The 21808-nt window shown below is 43.8% G+C and overlaps 2 protein-coding genes and 1 long non-coding RNA gene across 7 annotated transcripts in view; 2 read left to right on the top strand and 1 right to left on the bottom strand.

The window, feature by feature from the left end:
- The window catches only part of itga4 (integrin alpha 4), a 119618-nt gene that overhangs the window by 64683 nt on the left and 33127 nt on the right, over positions 1 to 21808 (top strand). The gene's annotated exons all lie outside the window — the stretch shown is intronic.
- Positions 3498 to 6296, bottom strand: LOC130373898 (uncharacterized). 2 transcript variants are annotated; one of them, XR_008893558.1, is made up of 6 exons: positions 5948 to 6296; positions 4406 to 4496; positions 4075 to 4321; positions 3962 to 3997; positions 3732 to 3797; positions 3498 to 3628 (listed from the first exon to the last, which is right to left on the bottom strand). It is a non-coding gene; the product is annotated as an uncharacterized LOC130373898 (long non-coding RNA). The 2 variants fall into 2 exon arrangements; XR_008893557.1 differs by lacking the exon at positions 5948 to 6296 and adding an exon at positions 4891 to 5816.
- LOC130373895 (uncharacterized) lies at positions 4777 to 19399 on the top strand. 4 transcript variants are annotated; one of them, XR_008893554.1, is made up of 15 exons: positions 4777 to 5572; positions 11488 to 11581; positions 11735 to 11838; positions 11936 to 12208; positions 12302 to 12395; positions 12534 to 12601; positions 12706 to 12933; positions 13016 to 13099; positions 13219 to 13353; positions 13522 to 13584; positions 13731 to 13850; positions 14002 to 14076; positions 14291 to 14431; positions 14781 to 15113; positions 15346 to 19399. XR_008893554.1 is itself a non-coding variant. In XM_056580550.1 (15 exons), exons 2-15 carry the CDS (start codon positions 11488 to 11490, stop codon positions 15183 to 15185), a joined length of 1680 nt encoding a protein of 559 aa, XP_056436525.1. In that variant the 5' UTR covers positions 4777 to 5572; the 3' UTR covers positions 15186 to 15322. The 4 variants fall into 4 exon arrangements, 2 of the variants coding, with proteins under 2 accessions (XP_056436525.1, XP_056436526.1); XR_008893555.1 differs by having other exon boundaries at positions 14291 to 14846; positions 15051 to 15113; XM_056580550.1 differs by lacking the exon at positions 15346 to 19399 and having other exon boundaries at positions 14781 to 14846; positions 15051 to 15322.

Raw genomic sequence — 21808 nt, 5'->3', positions numbered from 1 at the left:
ACGCCCTAAGGGGGCGCAATAAACGAGGAAATTGTATATCTTCTAATTGGCCAGAGGAATGTTCTTCAAACTATAAGGGAACCATCAAAGGGCAAACCCGAGTCTATATAAAAAAATATGGCCAAGAATTATTAATGTGGGCGGGAGTTATTCGGCAAAGGAAAATTGTCTTTGGAAAATTTCGCCAACAGGGCGGCGCCAAAAAACGACGACATTGTCCATCTCCTATTTGGCCAATGGAATGTTCTGAGAACGCGTTTTGGGCTATAACTCCCACAACGAACCTCCCACAGTCAAAACCTTTATATCCACAGATTCACTGGAGTCAGTTGCATCTTTTGGCATAGGCCAGGCTCATTTTTGTAATGCTGGAGGTTGTATGTATAGCCAGATGAAATAGTCTGATGACTAGTTGAATAGTGTTTTTTTATCCCTGAAAACTCATCAGTAGGGTGTCAAGTACAGACACAAATATTTTTTCTTTCTTCTTCAAGGAAGATGATGTTGTCCTGAAGGACACAATTCAGGCAGCAGCATGGTGCTAGTTACAGTCCTTCAAGGACAGTGTTTCTCTCCCAGAGGTCATTGGGATGGAATGTTGGGAGCAGATGGCAGCATCAACACAGCGCAAATCCCATGACGGCGGGGATGAGGAAGAAACGTGGAAACCATTCCAATTCTCATTCAGATTACATACTGACTATGAACTGTTCTGTGTGGAGATGATGGACAGGAGAAACCTGAAGGTGTTTGCCTCTTTTGAGTCAAACACCTCTCCCCCTCCCTGTGCCCCCTCCCCGTCCCCCTCCTTGTGACGCCTGCGCCACACGACTCCAATGTAGTCTGATGATGCAGCATAATGGCGGCGCTTGGCAGCTATGGCGGCGGTGACGGCGATGTCGGGCAACAGAGCGTGAAGCGAGAGTGGCGTCCACCTCACTGAGGAAGGCGTCAGTGTGTTCCCCCCCCCGTTGAGACTTTGTTTGTTCTACTCTTTATTGATTTATCTTTTATGCTAATAGTTTACAATCTATTTTTTGTAGTTGTTATTTTTTAATTGTTTTGTTGAATAAAAAGACTGTTGTTAGTGCTCCTGTGATTGGTGTAACTTAATGTGCTTCACACATGTAGTTGAATAAAAAGACTGTTGTTAGTGCTCCTGTGATTGGTGTAACTTAATGTGCTTCACACATGTAGCTTTTCCTTATGTCTCCCCCCCCCGTTGAGACTTTGTTTGTTCTACTCTTTATTGATTTATCTTTTATGCTAATAGTTTACAATCTATTTTTTGTAGTTATTTTTTAATTGTTTTGTTGAATAAAAAGACTGTTGTTAGTGCTCCTGTGATTGGTGTAACTTAATGTGCTTCACACATGTAGTTGAATAAAAAGACTGTTGTTAGTGCTCCTGTGATTGGTGTAACTTAATGTGCTTCACACATGTAGCCTTTCCTTATGTCTATTGAGGTACATTTTTTGCCCTTAGATGTGGTTTCCTCACATTACATCTGTTAAGGTCATACCTTTGTATCCCAGTCTTCATAGTTCCCCAAATCTTATTTTGGCTCTTACTGGGCCTGTAACTCTGACAGACAGACGGGTACAGGAGTTCGCACACGTTGTTTGTGACGCCTGCGCCACACGACTCCAATGTAGTCTGATGATGCAGCATAATGGCGGCGCTTGGCAGCTATGGCGGCGGTGACGGCGATGTCGGGCGACAGAGCGTGAAGCGAGAGGCGTCCACCTCACTGAGGAAGGCGTCAGTGTGTTCCCCCCCCGGTTGAGACTTTGTTTGTTCTACTCTTTATTGATTTATCTTTTATGCTAATAGTTTACAATCTATTTTTTGTAGTTGTTATTTTTTAATTGTTTTGTTGAATAAAAAGACTGTTAGTGCTCCTGTGATTGGTGTAACTTAATGTGCTTCACACATGTAGTTGAATAAAAAGACTGTTGTTAGTGCTCCTGTGATTGGTGTAACGTAATGTGCTTCACACATGTAGCCTTTCCTTATGTCTATTGAGGTACATTTTTTGCCCTTAGATGTGGTTTCCTCACATTACATCTGTTAAGGTCATATCCCAGTCTTCATAGTTCCCCAAATCTTATTTTGGCTCTTACTGGGCCTGTAACTCTGACAGACAGACGGGTACAGGAGTTCGCACACGTTGCATTGTTTACAGGCAAGGGTGGATTACCGCACGGGCACACCGGGTACATGCCCAGGGGCCCAAGGGAGGTGGGGGGCCCCAAGCCAGAGCCTCTGTGTGAAGTCGCTGTTAGTAACTTTTAATGTTGCATTGTCGAAGCAATCAGTAGAGAAATACAAAAATTCAAGCGAAAAGAGCCATAGTAGGCCTATTAATACTGAGTAAAAAAAAAAGATCTCTAGGGGGCACTATTTCAGTTAGTGAATTTGAGGCTGGTCACGAACAAGGCACTGTGATTTAAACATGGAGCAACGGCGAACGGTTGTAACGTGAACTCTTAAGTGGAACCTAAATAGGTCCATGAGTGGAACAGCTAAGCGAAAAAAAAAGAGAAAATGTATTTGCAAGTCGTTTAGGCTATGCTTAACTTTATAATAGTTCCATGGTACGCAGCAAGAAAGATACCCAGTCACAATACTCCCGTACCATCTGTATAATTTAATTAACAGCATGGGCTCTCGCTAGCTTAACATAGTATTACCGTTTACTCTTGCATTAACAAGAGCAGCGGAAATCTGCTCAATCGTCTCGATGTGGACTGAGCGCCCGCCCCCTCCATGTGGCCTGAGTGCCCGCCCCCTCCATGTGGACTGAGTGCCCGCCCCCTCCATGTGGACTCCGTCTGCGGGCTGCAGTCAGGGGTACTTGAGTTGCGATGGGTTTCCTCCAGCGATTTATACAATATGAACACATTATATAAAGCAAAACCCCTTTCATTTTAAAATAGTATGTAAATAATAGGCCTCCATCTTTGTTATACTTTTAAAATGTCCCTATATAGCCTATTTTATAGCTTTTACACTGATATCTTCAAACAGGAATGCGAAATGCATCCTGGGATATTTGACGGTCCCAACGCAGGCACAGCAGTACAGAAAAGAACGCGAATTGAGAAACAGGAATGCGAAATGCATTCTGGGATATTTGATGGTCCCAAGTCCACACAATATGCAGGCTCGGTTGCGATGCGTTTCCTCCAGCGATTTATACAATATAAACACATTATATAAAGCAAAATTCCTCTTTCATTTTACAGTAGTATGTAAATAATGGGCCTCCATCTTTGTTATACTTTTAAAATGTCCCTATATAGCCTATTTTATAGCATTTACACTGATATTTTAAAACAGGTATGCGAAATGCATCCTGGGATATTTCCCAACGCAGGCACACAAGTACAGAAAAGAACGCAAATTGAGAAACATTCCTTTTTGCATGGGCAATTTGTGTAAATATGAAACAATCAGATGTTTTTGAGTTTTTTTATTAAAAACACACACACTATTTACAATATCACACTATATAAAAAAAAAAATTTCACACAAATAAAAAAAAACACACTATTTACAATATCACAATATATTAAAAAAAAAAAACACTATTTACAATATAATTCAGGGGCCTATCATTCGGGATCTGCAAAATGTAAAGAAAAAAGTATCAGTTTTCCGAGCACATGGACATAAAGCCTGCATGTATTTTTATAACCACGACAGTCATTTGAAAGATGAAGGTGTACCTCCGTTCCCGTTCTCGTCATCAATCATTGTCGAACACAATGGCTGTGAGTGTGACGAATCCGTATCTGATGGGAGGAAAGATCGTTTCCATTATTTTTTACATTTGGCTAATAGGTGTTATACATGACAAATCAAATCTATATTGTAGAGTATAGTCTAATAGGTAAAAACATAAGACTTGAAATCTCTAACCAAATTAAAACACATGTTGTTGGGTAATTTGCATTACCTTGGGAGGCGTTGATAAGTTGAAGATCTTCCAAGTCTAGATATGAAGGAAAGAAATGTTAATATTCCATTTGTAATCGTCCTTTGGATTGGTATGCACGCTTTTTTTTTTACCGTTTTTTGTGGCGTCCAGATTTGTCTCCGAGGCAGACAAGCTGGCCTCGGATGCCGCCAGGTCCAGTTCTAAATTGTGGATAATTTTGCCACGTCTATCAACCTCCCTCCGAAGGAATTCCAGTTGTTTTTTGTGTGCCTTCTCCCGCTCGGTGTAGTGGATGGTCTTTGCGCACACCAGCATACCGAATCGGAACGCATGGTCGACCTTCTGTTCCCTGGTGTATATTTTATCTACACAGATATGCTATTACAAAAAAAAAAACTATGTTAGTATTGAATGGAATTTTCTTCATTTAGGTTTGCAAAGACGCAAATGTTGATAACTTACATAGTTATTCCTTGATTCAGCCTTCATGGCAATTGTCTCGGGGTGGTTTGTTGATGGAAAGTCTGCTGGGGACTTTCCGGCCATTTATTTTCTGTAGAAAAAAAACATTCAATTAGATGTTAACGCTGGTATACATACAGCGTTACGCTGTATGTATAATATATAATGCGCGAAGATAAATACAAATCTTTTCTGTACGGCTTTCGAGTGTGCGGGAGCGATGCATGTAGGGAATTTGGATTGTGGCTATTATTCAAAGCCACAATCCAAATTATTATTACACAATCCAAACATTGACGGATGTCCAAAACGGGAAGACTGAATTGCTTGTTGCAAGACAGTTGCTTGTTCTTTTGCGTTTGATAGAACCGCAGTGTATGCCGGGAAAAGGGGACGCGATTTCAAATAAAACCATACACGGGAGTTCTCTGCCTCTCTGTCCATTGTTTGATTTGAAATACGCGGGCCAGAAATTGCAATCTTACCTTTTGAGAACAAATCAAGCTGAGACGAGACAAGGCGGGTCGAGGCGGGACGAGGCAAGACGAGGCAAGACGAGGCAAGACGAGGCAAGACGAGTGTAATGGTGTTGTTCATAAGATTGCTCAGGGCAAGTGATGTTTTACACAGTGGTCTCCTGATTATATCTGTTCAGGTGTGGGCGTGGTTCAGGTGTGGGCGTGGTGTACGCCCTTGAGTGCGTGACGAGGTACACACAGTAGGCTAGCTATTATTCAAAGCCACAATCCAAATCATGAAATTAAGGTATTTCCGAATCCGTGTATGGTTTGTTAAATTGGAATATTCATATGGAATACCAACTGTATTATTCAGTCTTCCCGTTTTGGACATCCGTCAATCTTATCTTTTTTACTTTGGCGAGCAAGTAGTCAGGAGATGTTGTCCGGCATGAAGAGCAGAGAAACACATCTACATCATCTGTAGAGGTGTGGGCGTGGCATACTCCCATGGTGCTTCGCGAGTTGAATGACTATCGTCAGCGACGCACGGCTCGTCTCACTCTGATCGGATTTTCTCTGCTTGAGACATCTTTATTCAGATAGACCCTTTTGCTCTCCTTTCCACGGATTAATATTGTGAGCGGATTCTTTCGAGTACGTTCTGTCTTTCAACTTTGCGGTTCAACCAAAGAAGTTCGTTGTCACGGTAAGTCCTTAATGGATAATTATGTTTATTGTATTACGTTGGTATGGTTGCTTTGGCGGTTTGCTTTTGATGCAGTAATGGCAAGCAAAGGATTTGCGACAAAACATTAAAGCCCGTGGATCCGCCATTTTGCCACAGAAAAGCTTTGTGGTGGAATCTGTTGTAGCGGTCATTGACGCTGTATGTATAATACAAAACACACTGAAGGCATGATATTTTGTCGCAAATCCTTTGCTATATAGTGTTCATTATTTAACTCTCGAAACGAGGAAACGTGGGATCATCTGAAATGGATATTTATGTTTATTGCCATACGGCGGCGTCTAAGCCGCCATTTTGTCGCTTTGTGGTGGAATCTTGTAGCGGAAATCTTACGGTTTGGTTTCTTACAAACGCAGCTTTTCTCTTCGGCAGTGATGTTGATAGGTTTTCAATGTAGGGTGAGGGTTGTAGTTGTTTTGGTAGCGGCTAAATTAGCATGTCGGGATACTACAGGGGATCATGTCTGCGCCGAGTAGATGCGCAGAGGGTTGAAACGGCGGCGTCTAGGCCGGCAGCCATATTACCACAGAAAAGCTTTCTGGTGGACTCTGTCCATACAATGCAATGTGTTTTAAATGCTGAAATGTCGTGTTACATTCACTTTTTACACGCACACATCCGCCCAACAGTCTAAACTCTACCTCTGTCCACCATATGCAATGTGTTTTAAATGCTGTGCTGTTGGTCATGAAACAGTTGATCGTCCGCCGATCAACTCAAAGTGAGGTGCTGGTTAAATTTCTAATGCTGGTTGGGTTTTGACTGTATTTGCATTTTAGTTGTCCATCAATAGATTTTTGGGGAAAATGGTGTGTGTGTGTGTGCCTGTGTGCCTGTGTGTGTGTGTGGGGGGGGGCTGTGTGCCTGTGTGTGTGTGTGGGGGGGGGGCTGTGTGCCTGTGTGTGTGCCTGTCTGTGTGTGTGTGTGTGTGTGTGTGTGTGTGTGCCTGCGTGTCTGTGTGTCTGTCTGTGTGCCAGTCTGTGTGTGTGTGTGTGCCTGTCTGTCTGTCTGTCTGTCTGTGTGCCAGTCTGTGTGTGTGTGTGTGTGCCTGTCTGTCTGTCTGTGTGTCTGTCTGTCTGTGTGTGTGTGTGTGGCTGTGTGTCTGTCTGTCTGTCTTTCTGTGTGTGTGGCTGTGTGTCTGTCTGTCTGTCTGTCTGTCTGTCTGTGTGTGTGGCTGTGTGTCTGTGTGTGTGGCTGTCTGTCTGTGTGTCTGTCTGTCTGTCTGTCTGTCTGTGTGTGTGGCTGTGTGTCTGTCTGTCTGTCTGTCTGTCTGTGTGTGTGGCTGTGTGTCTGTCTGTCTGTGTGTGTGGCTGTGTGTCTGTGTGTGTGGCTGTCTGTGTGTGTGGCTGTGTGTGTGGCTGTCTGTGTGTGTGGCTGTTTGTGTGTGTGTGGGGGTCTGTCTGTCTGTGTGTCTGTCTGTCTGTGTGTGTGGCTGTGTGTCTGTGTGTGTGGCTGTCTGTGTGTGTGTCTGTCTGTGTGTCTGTCTGTGTGTCTGTCTGTGTGTTTCGTGTGTCTGTCTGTGTGTTTCGTGTGTCTGTCTGTGTGTGTCTGTGTCTGTCTGTGTGTGTGTGTGTCTGTGTGTGTCTGTCTGTCTGTCTGTGTGTGTGTCTGTCTGTGTGTGTGTCTGTCTGTGTGTGTGGCTGTCTGTGTGTGTGGCTGTCTGTGTGTGTGTGTGGCTGTTTGTGTGTGTGTGGGGGGGGCTGTGTTAAATTTCTAATGCTGGTTGGGTTTTGACTGTATTTGCATTTTAGTTGTCCATCAATAGATTTTTGGGGAAAATGGTGTGTGTGTGTGTGTCTGTCTGTCTGTCTGTCTGTCTGTGTGTGTGTGTGTGTGTGTGCGTGTGGGGGGGGCTGTGTGTGTGTGGGGGGGGGCTGTGTGCCTGTGTGTGGGGGGGGCTGTGTGCGTGTGTGTGTGCCTTTCTGTGTGTGTGGCTGTGTGTCTGTCTGTCTGTCTGTCTGTCTGTCTGTGTGTGTGGCTGTGTGTCTGTGTGTGTGGCTGTCTGTCTGTGTGTCTGTCTGTCTGTCTGTCTGTCTGTGTGTGTGGCTGTGTGTCTGTCTGTCTGTCTGTCTGTCTGTGTGTGTGGCTGTGTGTCTGTCTGTCTGTGTGTGTGGCTGTGTGTCTGTGTGTGTGGCTGTCTGTGTGTGTGGCTGTGTGTGTGGCTGTCTGTGTGTGTGGCTGTTTGTGTGTGTGTGGGGGTCTGTCTGTCTGTCTGTGTGTGTGTCTGTCTGTGTGTGTGGCTGTGTGTCTGTGTGTGTGGCTGTCTGTGTGTGTGTCTGTCTGTGTGTCTGTCTGTGTGTCTGTCTGTGTGTTTCGTGTGTCTGTCTGTGTGTTTCGTGTGTCTGTCTGTGTGTGTCTGTGTCTGTCTGTGTGTGTGTGTGTCTGTGTGTCTGTCTGTCTGTGTGTGTGTCTGTCTGTGTGTGTGTCTGTCTGTGTGTGTGGCTGTCTGTGTGTGTGGCTGTCTGTGTGTGTGTGTGGCTGTTTGTGTGTGTGTGGGGGGGGCTGTGTTAAATTTCTAATGCTGGTTGGGTTTTGACTGTATTTGCATTTTAGTTGTCCATCAATAGATTTTTGGGGAAAATGGTGTGTGTGTGTGTGTGTGTGTGTCTGTGTGCCTGTCTGTGTGTGTGTGTGTGTGTGTGTGTGTGTGTGTGTGCGTGTGGGGGGGGCTGTGTGTGTGTGGGGGGGGCTGTGTGCCTGTGTGTGGGGGGGGCTGTGTGCGTGTGTGTGTGCCTGTGTGTGTGTGTGTGTGGGGGGGGCTGTGTGCCTGTGTGTGGGGGGGGCTGTGTCTGTGTGTCTGTCTGTGTGCCTGTCTGTGTGTCTGTCTGTGTGTCTGTCTGTCTGTCTGTCTGTCTGTGTGTGTGTGTGGCTGTCTGTGGGGGGGGCTGTGTGTGTGGCTGTTTGGGTGTGTGTGGGGGGGGGGGCTGTCTGTGTGTGGGGGGGGCTGTGTGTGTGCCTGTCTGTGTGCCTGTCTGTGTGTGTCTGTGTGTCTGTCTGTGTGTCTGTGTGTGTGTGTGCCTGTCTGTGTGTGTGCCTGTGTGTCTGTGTGTCTGTCTGTGTGTGACTGTGTGTCTGTCTGTGTGTCTGTGTGTGTGTGTGCCTGTCTGTGTGTGTGCCTGTGTGTCTGTGTGTCTGTCTGTGTGTCTGTCTGTGTGTCTGTGTGTGTGTCTGTGTGTCTGTGTGTGTGTCTGTCTGTGTGTGTGGCTGTCTGTGTGGGGGGGGCTGTGTGTGGGGGGGGCTGTGTGTGTGTCTGTGTGTGGGGGGGGCTGTGTGTGTGTCTGTGTGTGGGGGGGGCTGTGTGTGTGTCTGTGTGTGTGCCTGTCTGTGTGTGTCTGTGTGTGTCTGTGTGTGTGTCTGTCTGTCTGTGTGTCTGTCTGTGTGTCTGTGTGTGTGTCTGTCTGTCTGTGTGTGTGTCTGTCTGTCTGTCTGTGTGTGTGTCTGTCTGTCTGTCTGTGTGTCTGTCTGTGTCTGTGTGTGTCTGTCTGTGTCTGTGTGTGTCTGTCTGTGTGTGTGTCTGTCTGTGTGTCTGTCTGTGTGTCTGTCTGTGTGTCTGTCTGTGTGTTTCGTGTGTCTGTGTGTCTGTCTGTGTGTCTGTCTGTGTGTCTGTCTGTGTGTTTCGTGTGTCTGTGTGTGTCTGTCTGTGTGTGTGTGTGTCTGTCTGTGTGTCTGTGTGTGTGTGTGTCTGTCTGTGTGTCTGTCTGTCTGTGTGTTTCGTGTGTCTGTCTGTCTGTGTGTGTGTCTGTCTGTGTGTGTGTCTGTGTGTGTCTGTGTGTGTCTATCTGTCTGTGTGTGTGTCTGTCTGTCTGTGTGTGTCTGTCTGTGTGTGTGGCTGTCTGTGTGTGTGGCTGTTTGTGTGTGTGTGGGGGGGGCTGTGTTAAATTTCTAATGCTGGTTGGGTTTTGACTGTATTTGCATTTTAGTTGTCATCAATAGATTTTTGGGGAAAATGGTGTGTGTGTGTGTGTGTGTGTGTGTGTGTGTGTGTGTGTGTGTGTGTGTGTGTGTGTGTGTGTGTGTGTGTGTGTGTGTGTGTGTGTGTGTGTGTGTGTGTGTGTGTGTGTGTGTGTGTGTGTGTGTGTGTGTGTGTGTGTGTGGGGGGGGCTGTGTGCCTCTGTCTGTCTGTCTGTCTGTGTGTGTGGCTGTGTCTGTCTGTCTGTCTGTGTGTGTGTGGCTGTGTGTCTGTCTGTCTGTGTGTGTGGCTGTGTGTCTGTGTGTGTGGCTGTCTGTGTGTGTGGCTGTCTGTGTGTGTGGCTGTTTGTGTGTGTGTGGGGGGGGCTGTGTGTGTGGCTGTTTGGGTGTGTGTGGGGGGGGGCTGTCTGTGTGTGGGGGGGGCTGTGTGTGTGTCTGTGTGTGTGTCTGTGTGTCCTGTCTGTGTGTGTGCCTGTCTGTGTGTGTGCCTGTGTGTCTGTGTGTCTGTCTGTGTGTCTGTGTGTCTGTCTGTGTGTCTGTGTGTCTGTCTGTGTGTCTGTCTGTGTGTCTGTCTGTGTGTGTCTGTGTGTCTGTGTCTGTGTGTGTGTGTGTGTGTGTCTGTGTGTCTATCTGTGTGTGTGTCTGTGTGTGTTTCGTGTGTGTGTTTCGTGTGTCCGTCTCTGTCTGTGTGTGTCTGTCTGTGTGTGTCTGTGTGTTTCGTGTGTCTGTCTGTGTGTGTCTGTGTGTCTGTGTGTGTCTGTCTGTGTGTCTGTCTGTGTGCTTCGTGTGTCTGTCTGTGTGTGTCTGTGTGTCTGTCTGTGTGTGTGTCTGTCTGTGTGTCTGTGTGTCTGTCTGTGTGTCTGTCTGTGTGTCTGTCTGTGTGTGTCTGTGTGTCTGTGTCTGTCTGTGTGTGTGTCTGTCTGTGTGTCTGTCTGTGTGTGTGTCTGTGTGTGTTTCGTGTGTGTGTTTCGTGTGTCCGTCTCTGTCTGTGTGTGTCTGTCTGTGTGTGTCTGTGTGTCTGTGTGTCTGTGTGTGTGTGCCTGTCTTGTGTGTGTGTGTGTGTGTGTGTGCGCCTGTCTTGTGTGTGTCTGTGTCTCTGTGTGTGTGTGTGTGTGTGTGTGCCTGTCTTGTGTGTGTGTGTGTGTGTCTGTCTTGTGTGTGTGTGTGCCTGTCTTGTGTGTGTGTGTGTGTGCCTGTCTTGTGTGTGTGCCTGTCTTGTGTGTGTGTGCCTGTCTTGTGTGTGTGTGTCTGTCTTGTGTGTGTGCCTGTCTGTGTGTGTGCCTGTCTTGTGTGTGTGCCTGTCTTGTGTGTGTGCCTGTCTTGTGTGTGGGGCTGTGTGGGGCTGTGTCGTGTGTGGCTGTATACTGATTTTCAGATTGTCTAAGCAAGGTAGGTTTGTTGGTCATGTGTTGAAAGGAGAAACAGGAGATCGTCCGCCGTTCAACTCAAGGTGAGGTGCTGGTTAAATTACTTGGTGCTTGTTGGGTTTTGACTGAATTAGCATTTTAGTTGTCTATTAATAGATTTTTTTTGGGAAAATGGTTTCTGTACTGCCTATGTCATTCTATGCAAATATTTGGCTTTAAATTTGTCCTGGGATGAAAGCTTTATAAGTTGGCTGTGATTAGGAAATGTTAAATGCTGCAATGTCGTGTTACATTTCCTTTTTACACGCACACATCCGCCCAACAGTCTAAAATCTACCTCTGTCCACCATATGCAATGTGTTTTAAATGCTGTGCTTTAGCCCATATATTGATTTCACATGTGCGTGTGTGTATTTATTGCACCTATCTGTTCTGTTTAATGTTCATTTCATATGAAAACACATGGTTATAATTACATAAATACATCTCTGTACAGGGTGGGGTTTTCAACATGCAGCCTTTCTTGATGTATATTTGTAAAGGGAAATCTTGTACCTATTTTGAAACATTCTATTTTTCTTATTGTGAAATCATTAGATGCCTCGTGCTTCGCGCGCTTCGGCTGCAGCCAAGGTGAAGTGGACGAGGATTCTTCCCATGGCGACGACTCTGGCCAGAGGCTTCGAGCCTGGTATGTAGTCGTAAAGATACAATGATGCATGTTTTCAACTCATTTATATTCCTCAGAATTCTATTGCATGAATGTGTGATGTTTGACTTTTAGATCAACAGCTCGAGATAAGTTATTCATTTTAGTTTTGTGTTGAATTTGTCTTTTTATTAGTGCGTGGCACTGGAGCACGTCACCGTGTCGAGCCGTGGCCTGTCTCTGCCCACACTGGGAAGTTCAACCGATTGGATCTCCCCCCTGAGTCTCCAGATAAGCAGGTAAACTTGTCAAAGACCTTTCAGAAAATAATGTATAATTTAGCTGTGGAATATGTTTGGAGTGGAATGACAACTTTTTATTTGTCCTTATTTATAGTTTGTGCTGTTTGTGGGCGACTCGCATCTGCGTGCGTTGGTTGACCGTTACGTGAGGATGCCAGACGGTTGCCTTTCGTTTGGGTTCCTGTCTACGCCTGGGGCGTCTGCCGCTGAGCTCCGCACCGAGTTGCTGAACGCAGACATCCCCAGAACCCCCGACATCGTTTGCTTGCTGGCTCCGAGCAACAACCTCAAGGCGACGCCTGGCATCGAAGCGGCTGGAGTTGCCTTCGAAGGACTTCTGAGAGCTGCCCGCAGTCGATGGCCTAAGGTAGTTTTTGTGTTACAAAATAAAGTGTATTTTCAAGGCAGACTATTTAACAGAATTGTATAGTGTGTAATCCAAAACTTTTGTGCGGATCAGGTGTTTGTGCTCGATTTCCCTCCCCGGCTGGCGAGTGAATTGGCACCGCAACAATTCCTTCGAGAGGAGTTTCGTCGCGTTGCAGCAAAGAACGGTATGTAAAAATGATTAAGAGATAATGTCAGTATAGAATATCTTTGTAGGAAAGCTTTTAGTGTATCAACACCACCTCTTGGTACCACGTGTAAAATATGTATATAGTGTATGGTTTAATATTTGTTTTCTTCTGCAGATGTAAAGTACTGCGTCACAGCTGACCGCTTTCCGCTGGACTCGCGTGCCTTGTGGAGTCGTGATGGGGTAAGTCGTGTTATAACTTGGCACGTGAGAAATTCATGTAATGTCATTTTTATATGGCAAAAGCAGTTTAATTCAATAATAACCCGTGCTTCTCATTATAATAGATCCACCTGAGTGACGATCTGGGGATGCCGCTTCTCGCGAAGCTTCTGTGGCACTTCTCCTTTCTGCAGCTACAGTCACCTCTGCCTGCTACACCTCCGCCTGTGTCTCCTCCCAAGTCACCCCTGACTGTGAGACCCTTTGCTACCACCGTGGTTGTGAAGGGAGAGGTTTCCCGTCCACGTCCCCTTGACCCCTTCAAGGAAACTGTTGTCGGACGTCGCGGAAAGGTAAAAGTTATACAATTTTGAAGAGCTTTAGTTTTAGTTAGGCCACATTTATTGAATACTAATTCCCCCTATGTGTTTATAGCGCAGCCAACCTGAGTCCTGGGATGCGCCTGAGGACTGGGATCAGTCTTCCGTGCGGATCCTTCCTCATGAGGTTTGTACATTGGTATGATAGCTGATAGGAAATTAAACCGTAATGATGCGTACATTTGTTGTTTCATTTAAATGCTATTCCTATAAGACAGGGCAAATGGTCAATGGCTCAATTCTGTTTTTTATTTCTAGGTTTGTGTGCCTCCTCTGGTCCTGAGGGAGTGCTTTGTCGTGCTAAACCCTATCCGGTTTAGCACTGACAAGTTGGCTGCAATGGATCGCATTGTTCCATCCAACCTTGATGTCCCCATGGGGAATCGCTCAAGGGTAATTTGTGTGATTTTAATATTAACTGTTTGTGAGTGCATACATATTAATAGCGCCTGTAATCCTATATGACAAGCTTTACATTGTATGGTACAGATAGTTGCATTGATAACAAATGTGTTATATTTCATTAACTGTTATCATTTCCGTTCTCTTCCATTATGATAGAAACGGAAGGTGGCACATGGAACCACGGCTGTGGTCTCCAAAGGAAAGAAGGCCCGCCTTGAGGTTGGTAATTTCTCAGTGAAATATGTACTTGTTTTTGGGTTGAAACACAGGAACAACTATTTTCTGATTTCGCCTTTAACACAAGAGATAGTCCAACATTCTCTGTGTAGGTATTGTTTTGCCAATGATTTACAATTATTTTCCAGGCACTTCCAACTCCAGCAAGGATTGCCAAACCTTCGAAGCTGGTACCTCCCCCTCGACCTGTTCCAGAAGCTGCTGTGCCAGCCACTCTGGAGGGCAGCGTCTTTGTGCCTTCGAGCAAGGTAATTTGCATACAACATGTGATGATTACACACATTCAGTGAATAGAGTGCGGTTCTCTATTCTTTTTGATATTTCCCTTTAAGAAAGTGTAGTTTTGTGTTTCCATTTGTCAATTGTATTGTACATATAATTCTTACTATGTCATTGCAGTTTGCTCAACCGGAGGGGGATGACCAGACTCTGTGTGTTGATGAGTGGCCGTTTCTTCAAACAGAGTTTTGTGAGGTAAAGGAATGGGGGAAAAAAAAGAGCATCTTGTAATATTTGGGTTTTGTTGTTAAATTTGTATGTAGCGCCACAAAATACAGGCGTGCACAACACTATGTTTGTTACTGTTTTAAATAAACTACATTAGCAGTAAGTTCTTTGAACTGCCCACTTTTCAATTTTCATGCAATTGTATCTCTCATGATAATTTTGCTCCCTTACCTCATTGTAGAAGGTGAACCAGCCAACTCCTCGGGTTGTCTCTGGACAGAGAAAACAAGAGGAGCTAACACCTTGGGTGCCAAAAGTTGTGATGGCCCAGGCTGATAAACCAACAGCCAATGAGACCAGCTTCTTGGGATGTTCAACCAAGGTAATGACAACAATATAAAAAATGATTTGCAAATAAGCAATCAATCTGTTCCAGGATCAGTATCTAGGAACATTTACATTTTTACTTCATAATTACAATCAACATAGTTTAACTGTTTTTAACATGTTCTTGGTAATATCTACACACTATGAATTGGAAATGTCAAGAAGGTTGGCTGATGAACTTGTTGTGCTCATTTTAATTATTTAAACTGAACTGAAAGAAAAGTTTTCTTTGTCCTTAATTCTGTTCACCACAATACACTAAATGTCCCCTTTTCTATGGCTTATGAGTTTGCATGTAGGGGTAAAACTAATTTTTTTAACATTCGTAATGTTTGTGATTGCAGATGACACACATTGAGGACCATGAGCCGTTTGAACCAGCACCTGAGGTCACTGCGAGCAGTCAGCAGGTATGTAATTACTAGTGGAAAAATTGTATACCAACGGGAAAAGCCACAGCTTAAGAGACCCATTTTGTTTTGATGTCTTTATTATTTTAAAACATTGATATGGTGTAAGTGTGCAGTTCTGACTAATTTGCCTATACTATGTACATTTTCAAATTACTTACTGGGAACCAACATGCTTTTAAAAACACTGAATTGTCATTTCAGCAGAGCCCGCCTGAGGACAATGGCCAGCTTGAAGATCCTCATGTAACACTTGGCAATCAGAAGGTACTTACTTTTAACATGTTATTCCCTGTTCCTTGTGAGTTTTCCTGCCATTTATTAGATCTTGGAAATTAGTTAAAGTAATGTTGATATCATGTACAATTCCGTTTTCCCATTATACACAGCCATGAACTACAGCTGATTGATTCCTAGCCTTTTTTATGAATTCCTTGTTAATTTCGATATAAACTATTGGTCACACTCCTTTTTCATTGAACTACTGTTGTGTTTTTAGGCACCCTGTGATTTCGCACCTGCCAGAGCTGCTACATCAAGTCATGTGACTTATGACAACCCTGGGTGTCTTCAAGGATCGTTTGACCAGAGCAGCCACATATTCGGGGAAAATGCAGGTAAGCAGTGTGCTACAAATGGCATAGCGGCGATTATGACCCACACCACCCATAGCGTTCTCAAATGGAAAAAAAAGAACATTCATCATATTCTAAAACAAGGTAATGCCTTGTACACATCTATGCTAGAAAATAAGGAAATCAGTGCAGCCAAAACCAGTGGGCATATTTTCATTTCCGAGTTACCCAGACACTGCAAATTCAACAATAAATTATTTAGTTTGGAATATTTTGATGCACTCACTGGAAGTCTTGATCAAAAGGATGATTATGACGCTTCTTTGCAAAACATAGCCATGCCTTTAGAAGAGGCTATTCAGAAGACACTGCTGCAGACAGACACATGCTTGCTCAACATCCTAGGAAGTGTCTGTGCCGTTTTCAAGGTCGAAACTGCTTTTGCAGTTTTCGATCCTCATTCTCGTAGTACTTGGGGTTCGGTTGCACCGGATGGAACCAGCATAGTAGCGCACTATGCTACTGTGTATGAGTTATATGACCATATTAAGAACCTTTGCAATTCCTTATATCAAAATCATCCACATGCTTTTGATATCCCAAACAAGGTGTTTGAAGTCACTGGTGTGAAAGCTGTTGAGGTAAACTCACCATTTACTGCACAGCCTGAAGCCAGCACTTCGGCACATGACGGTACTTTGGACACTGACAGTGACTCTGATCTCTGTGTCCTTTCGGTAACGGATAGAAATTCCCTTGCAGTAAACGCGTCTTTTACCCTTGAAACTGTGCAGCCTGTAGCAAACACTACTACATGTGACACAACGGTAAACATTGACAGTGATCCTCCAATTCACACAGAGGGTGCATCAGATGTCTGTTTAATTTCTGTAACAGATAGCCCCAATATAATGTTTACGGGATTGACATTAAGGGAAAAAAACAGGATCTGCAACAAACTGAATATCGTACCAAGTTTAGATCAAAATATTGTTGGACAAACCTTTGATATGGCACAGCCTGAGCCATGCCAAACAACATCCATTGAAGGTGACGGTAATTGTTTCTTTCGTTCTCTTTCGTCTGTATTGAGTGGTTGCGAGTCACATCACAAGGCCTTTCGTAAGGCTGTAGTGAATCACATCTCAAATAATCCACTTCATTACATTACTTGTCTAAGACGGCAATTTGCTTCTGTGGAGCAATATCTCATGGACTCAAAAATGAAATATGTTGGATCTTGGGCAACAGAGTTGGAAATACAAGCTTCGGCAGATTTTCTCTGTGTTGATATTTACACATACAGTCAACAGAAATGGATTACATTTACGGCGAACATTGAGTCGATTTCAAGAAAAGCTATATATCTGAATCACTGCAACGAATGCCATTATGAACCAATTGCATGTGTCAAAGGAAAAACCTCTCATACGTGCTTTAGTTTAACTAGCTTCTGTGAAATGTCGCACAAAATGTCCAATGCAGACCTTGTTTCACCAAGAAAATTTACTGATAAAGTAAAAAATCTAAGAAAAAAGAAAACGTATGCTGAGGACACAGAATATAGGCAAGTTAAAAAGCTTCAAACAAAACAAAGATATAATTGTGATAAACAGTATCAAGCAAAATTAAAAAACAGCAGTATTGAAAGATATGCTAATAATGAACCGTTCAAAGAACAAGTAAAAAACAGCAGTATTGAAAAATATGCTAATAATGAAATGTTCAAACAACAAGTAATAAACAGCGGTATCGAAAAATACGCAAACAATCCTGCCCATCGTAAACAGGTGATCCAAACAATTGTAATCAAATACAGAGAAGATCCGGCTTATAAGCCCTCCGTAATTGAAAGAAACTGTCAAAGGAGACTTAATCTAACCCTCTTAAAACACAATATTGACTTTGTAATTGAGCTCTTCCAAGAAGAGGTCAAACATGGACCAGAACATGTTTGTTGTGTATGTCACAGATTATTGTTCCGTAAACAAGTTCGATTATGTGACATAACTTCATATGAATCCAAGGCTTCAACTGTGTCAGCAATTGCAAAACAATGCATTACTACAACATATCTCCATCAATGTGATAACGCATGTTTAACGCCATGCACACTAAAACAGACAGTTGCTGGGAAATTGTGGATATGTTTCAGTTGCAACTCCAAGATACTCAGTGGTAAGGTTCCCCAGGAGAGCGCTGTGAACAATATGGCATTAGATCCAATTCCTGACGAATTAGGCACACTGAACTCATTAGAACAACACCTGTGCGCATTGAATATTCCCTTTATGCGACTTGTGGCATTGCCACGAGGTTCTCAGAATTCTGTCCATGGGCCGGTGACTTGCGTTCCATCAAACAGCGATGTAGTCACTTCGGTTCTCCCTAGGCTAGAAAATCAAGATTTAATGATCCGAATAAAACTGAAAAGAAAACTTACTTATAAGGGGCATTATCAATATCAATATGTGCACACTCAAAAAATCCAAAATGCGATAGCCTGTTTAAAGGACATGAATAAATGGTATAAGGACATAGACTTTAACGCAGAATGGGAAAATCCCTTGCCAGAAGATGCATGTTCTGTTTTGAAAGAATGCAACCCAGTTAATGACACTCCATCTGCACCTGAAAGCAGTGACATTACAACTCAATCAGACCAGGTGTCGGATGATGAAGAAGCTGACCACATCTATGAAACTCAAACACACGGGTTACTCTTGGACACATGTTTGCAACCGATTGATATCGCACAAGAAATATTTGATCAGCATTTCGAAAGTGTTTTATCAATAGCTCCAGCTGAGGGCAACAGTCCTGTTAGGCTGCTGACAGATAAGGGCAATGAAGCAAAATGTTTCCCAACTCTTTTCCCCAAAGGGACGGGTACATTCCATGATGCACGGCCCCACAGGCTCACTCTCAGTAGATACATCAACACACGCATCCTAAATGCTGATGGGAGGTTTAGCAGCAACTTGGACTACATTTTCTATGCTCAATATTTATCTGAGGTCAATCAGGTTGTTTCCAAGGTGTCCATAGCATTGAGAAAAGGTTACCATGCAGGGGAATCATTGGCTATAACTTCCGCCATGCTTTCAAACAAAGACTATGTAAGTAATGTCTTAAAAACCGATCTCGGTTACAAGTTCCTTCAACCGATCCGAGGGACTCCAGTTTTTTGGCAAGGTGTACAGAAAAATCTATTTGCTATGGTTCGTCAGCTTGGTGTCCCTACTTGGTTCTGTTCATTTTCATGTGCTGATTTACGCTGGACTGAACTCATCGATGTTTTCATGAGACTACAGAAAATACAGGGAAATGTCAACGACCTGGACTGGTCACAGAGGTGCAATTTACTCAAAACTAATCCGGTTACCGCGGCAAGAATGTTCCAACACAGGTTTCAGACTTTCCTAAATGACGTCATCAAGTCACCAGCTAACCCCATTGGTAAAGTTATCGAGACATTTTTTAGAGTTGAATTCCAACAACGCGGCTCACCCCATACTCATTGTCTGTTCTGGGTAGAAAATGCACCGAAAATAGGCAAAAACACAGACCAAGAAGTCACACAATTTATTGATAAATACATCAGTTGTGAACTCCCGCCAGCAACCGACGCATTGCATGAAGTTGTTTCCAGCGTTCAAAAACACAGCTCCAAGCACTCAAAGAGTTGTAGGAAAAAAGGCACAACATGCAGATTTAACTTTCCACGTCCTCCAAGCAACCACACCTTTCTTTGTAGAAGTAAAATAGACGAGAACCAGGAGGTAACAGACGCTGATCCGATAGACGTCTCTATATTAGAAATGCGAAAAGAAAAAGAGGTGGCTAAAAGTGTCATGACAAGGGTCAAACATGCTCTTTCAAGTCCAGACCTAACCTTCGACACTGTGGATCAGCTATTTGCTTCCATTAACATCACCCAGGAAATGTTTGAAAATGCCTACCGATTGACAACCAATAAAAACGCGGTTGTACACAACGCAACCCATCAGATGTTTACGTTAATCAATACAACAAAGACCTTTTGCGTTGCTGGGATGCCAACATGGACATACAATATGTCTGTGATGCTTTTGCTTGTGTAGTATACATAATATCCTACATCTCAAAAGCAGAACAAGACATGGGCTTATTGTTACAACATACTCAAAATGAAATGAAAAAACATGGAAATTTAGATGCAAAACAAACACTCAATAAGTTGGGAAGTGTCTTTCTCCACAATCGCGAGGTCTCAGCTCAAGAAAGTGTTTATCGAGTCACAAACATGCATCTCAACGAATGCTCAAGACTGGTCACATTTATCCCTACTGGTGAAAATACCGTCAGAATGAGTTATCCTCTCAGTGTCATTCAAAGCAAAGCAGAACAGGGTGACACATCAACAGACTCGATATGGATGACGAGCATAACGGACCGCTACAAAAACCGCCCCCAGGGCGCAATTTTCCATGATATTTGTATAGCCACATTTGCTTCAAAATACAGAGTTCTGTACGGGAAAGAGCAGCACAGCCAGGGCTCTGTTAAACTGGAAAATAACACTGGCTTTGTTAAGATGAGAACTAGGGGACCTGATGCTGTTGCTAAATACGCTCGTTTCTCACAAACCAAATATCCAGAAAAACACTACCACAGTTTGCTACAATTGTTTTTGCCTCATTATTCAACAGATGAGTTAAAACCTCCACCGTACAACAGTTATGAGCAGTTTTACAGGACCGGTTCCATCACTAACGGCAGCAATACAACGCAAAGTGTTAAGGAAGTTGTAGATTTCAATAGATCTCTGTTTGAAGTAGATGCAGATGAGCTCGACAGATGCCAAGAGGTTGCAGGGCACCGCGGGGCTCACGACGAGGCATGGGCAGACCTTTGCCCTGAATCTGAGTTGGAGCGATTAGAATGTCAGGAGGAGATGTCTAACAACAACGACACAAATCACAATGAAAGAGAAGCCATACCGGACTTGCAGTCGGACGCAAAGGCAACGCTGTCTAAAGAATTTCCCACACACTCGATACAAAGAGCTGAAGGTCTGTCCATTATGCGCACGTTAAACGAACAACAGACTCAAATTTTTTACAAAATCCGCGCATGGTGCCTTGACAAAATCAATGGCAAAAACCCAGACCCGTTTCGCGTATTCATTTCAGGGGGAGCAGGCACGGGAAAGTCGCACCTGATTAAAGCTGTGTACTACGAGTCATGCAGACTCTTTGCAAGAATGTCCATTAATCCAGACGACACTCATGTTTTGCTAGCTGCTCCTACAGGAGTAGCAGCATATAATATCAACGGAAGCACAATACACAGCACCTTTGCTATTACTACCACTGCCAAACTGCCATATCAACCTCTAGGAGATGAAAGAATCAATTCGTTAAGAGCCACCATGAAAGACTTACAAATACTCATTTTGGACGAGGTGAGTATGGTTGATCATAAAATCCTGACGTATGTCCATGGCAGACTACGACAAATAAAGCAACAAGGAGATTATGCATTGTTTGGGAATGTATCAATCATGGCAGTTGGTGACTTCTTCCAGCTCGGCCCTGTAAAGGGAACACCTCTTTACCACGAGCAATTGGTGACCGATCTGTGGAACAATCATTTCACTCACATTGAGTTGACAAAGATAATGCGACAAAAAAAACAAAGAGTTTGCTGAAACATTAAATCGTCTTAGAAAACACAGAAAAGGAGACAATCTTTACCAGCGAGATGAAGTCTTGCTAAGACAACGCGAGACCAACGAGGGGGAACTGACACAGGACCTTCACATTTTCGCCACAAACGATGAAGTGGCAGCCCATAACATCGCCATGTTACACAAGACGTGTACGGATTTGGTGCAAATTAAAGCTCAAGATTCTCAGAGAAACCCTACCACAGGACAAGTAACAAGAAAAAATAATCCAAAATTTGATAGTCAGACATGTTTAAGCAGAACGTTAATCGTTGGTCCATCAGCTCGCGTAATGCTCATCAAAAATATAGATCTGTCAGATGGATTGGTCAATGGTGTATTCGGTACCGTTTGCAAAATCACCTTTGAAGGGAACGTTCAGTTTCCCAAAACCATTTTGGTTAAGTTTGACAATGACACAATCGGCAGGAAACTGAGGAGTAGGTCTATATGCTTTGAGCCTCAATTTCAACAAGCAACACCCATAGATGCTGTGGAAGACAAAGTAATGACTGGTGGATCTAGACGCCAATTCCCGTTACGCCTAGCATGGGCCTGTACCATACACAAAGTTCAAGGTTTAACTTTAGAAAGAGCTGTAGTGTCCCTTAAAAGGATATTTGCAGCTGGCCAAGCATACGTAGCATTAAGCCGAGTAACGTGTGAGGAAAACCTTA

This window comes from Gadus chalcogrammus, chromosome 20 (assembly GCF_026213295.1).
Source record: "Gadus chalcogrammus isolate NIFS_2021 chromosome 20, NIFS_Gcha_1.0, whole genome shotgun sequence".
NCBI classification, from domain to species: Eukaryota; Metazoa; Chordata; class Actinopteri; order Gadiformes; family Gadidae; genus Gadus; species Gadus chalcogrammus.
Note: the sequence above shows the minus strand (reverse complement) of the source record. Positions and strands in the feature narration are given on the sequence as shown.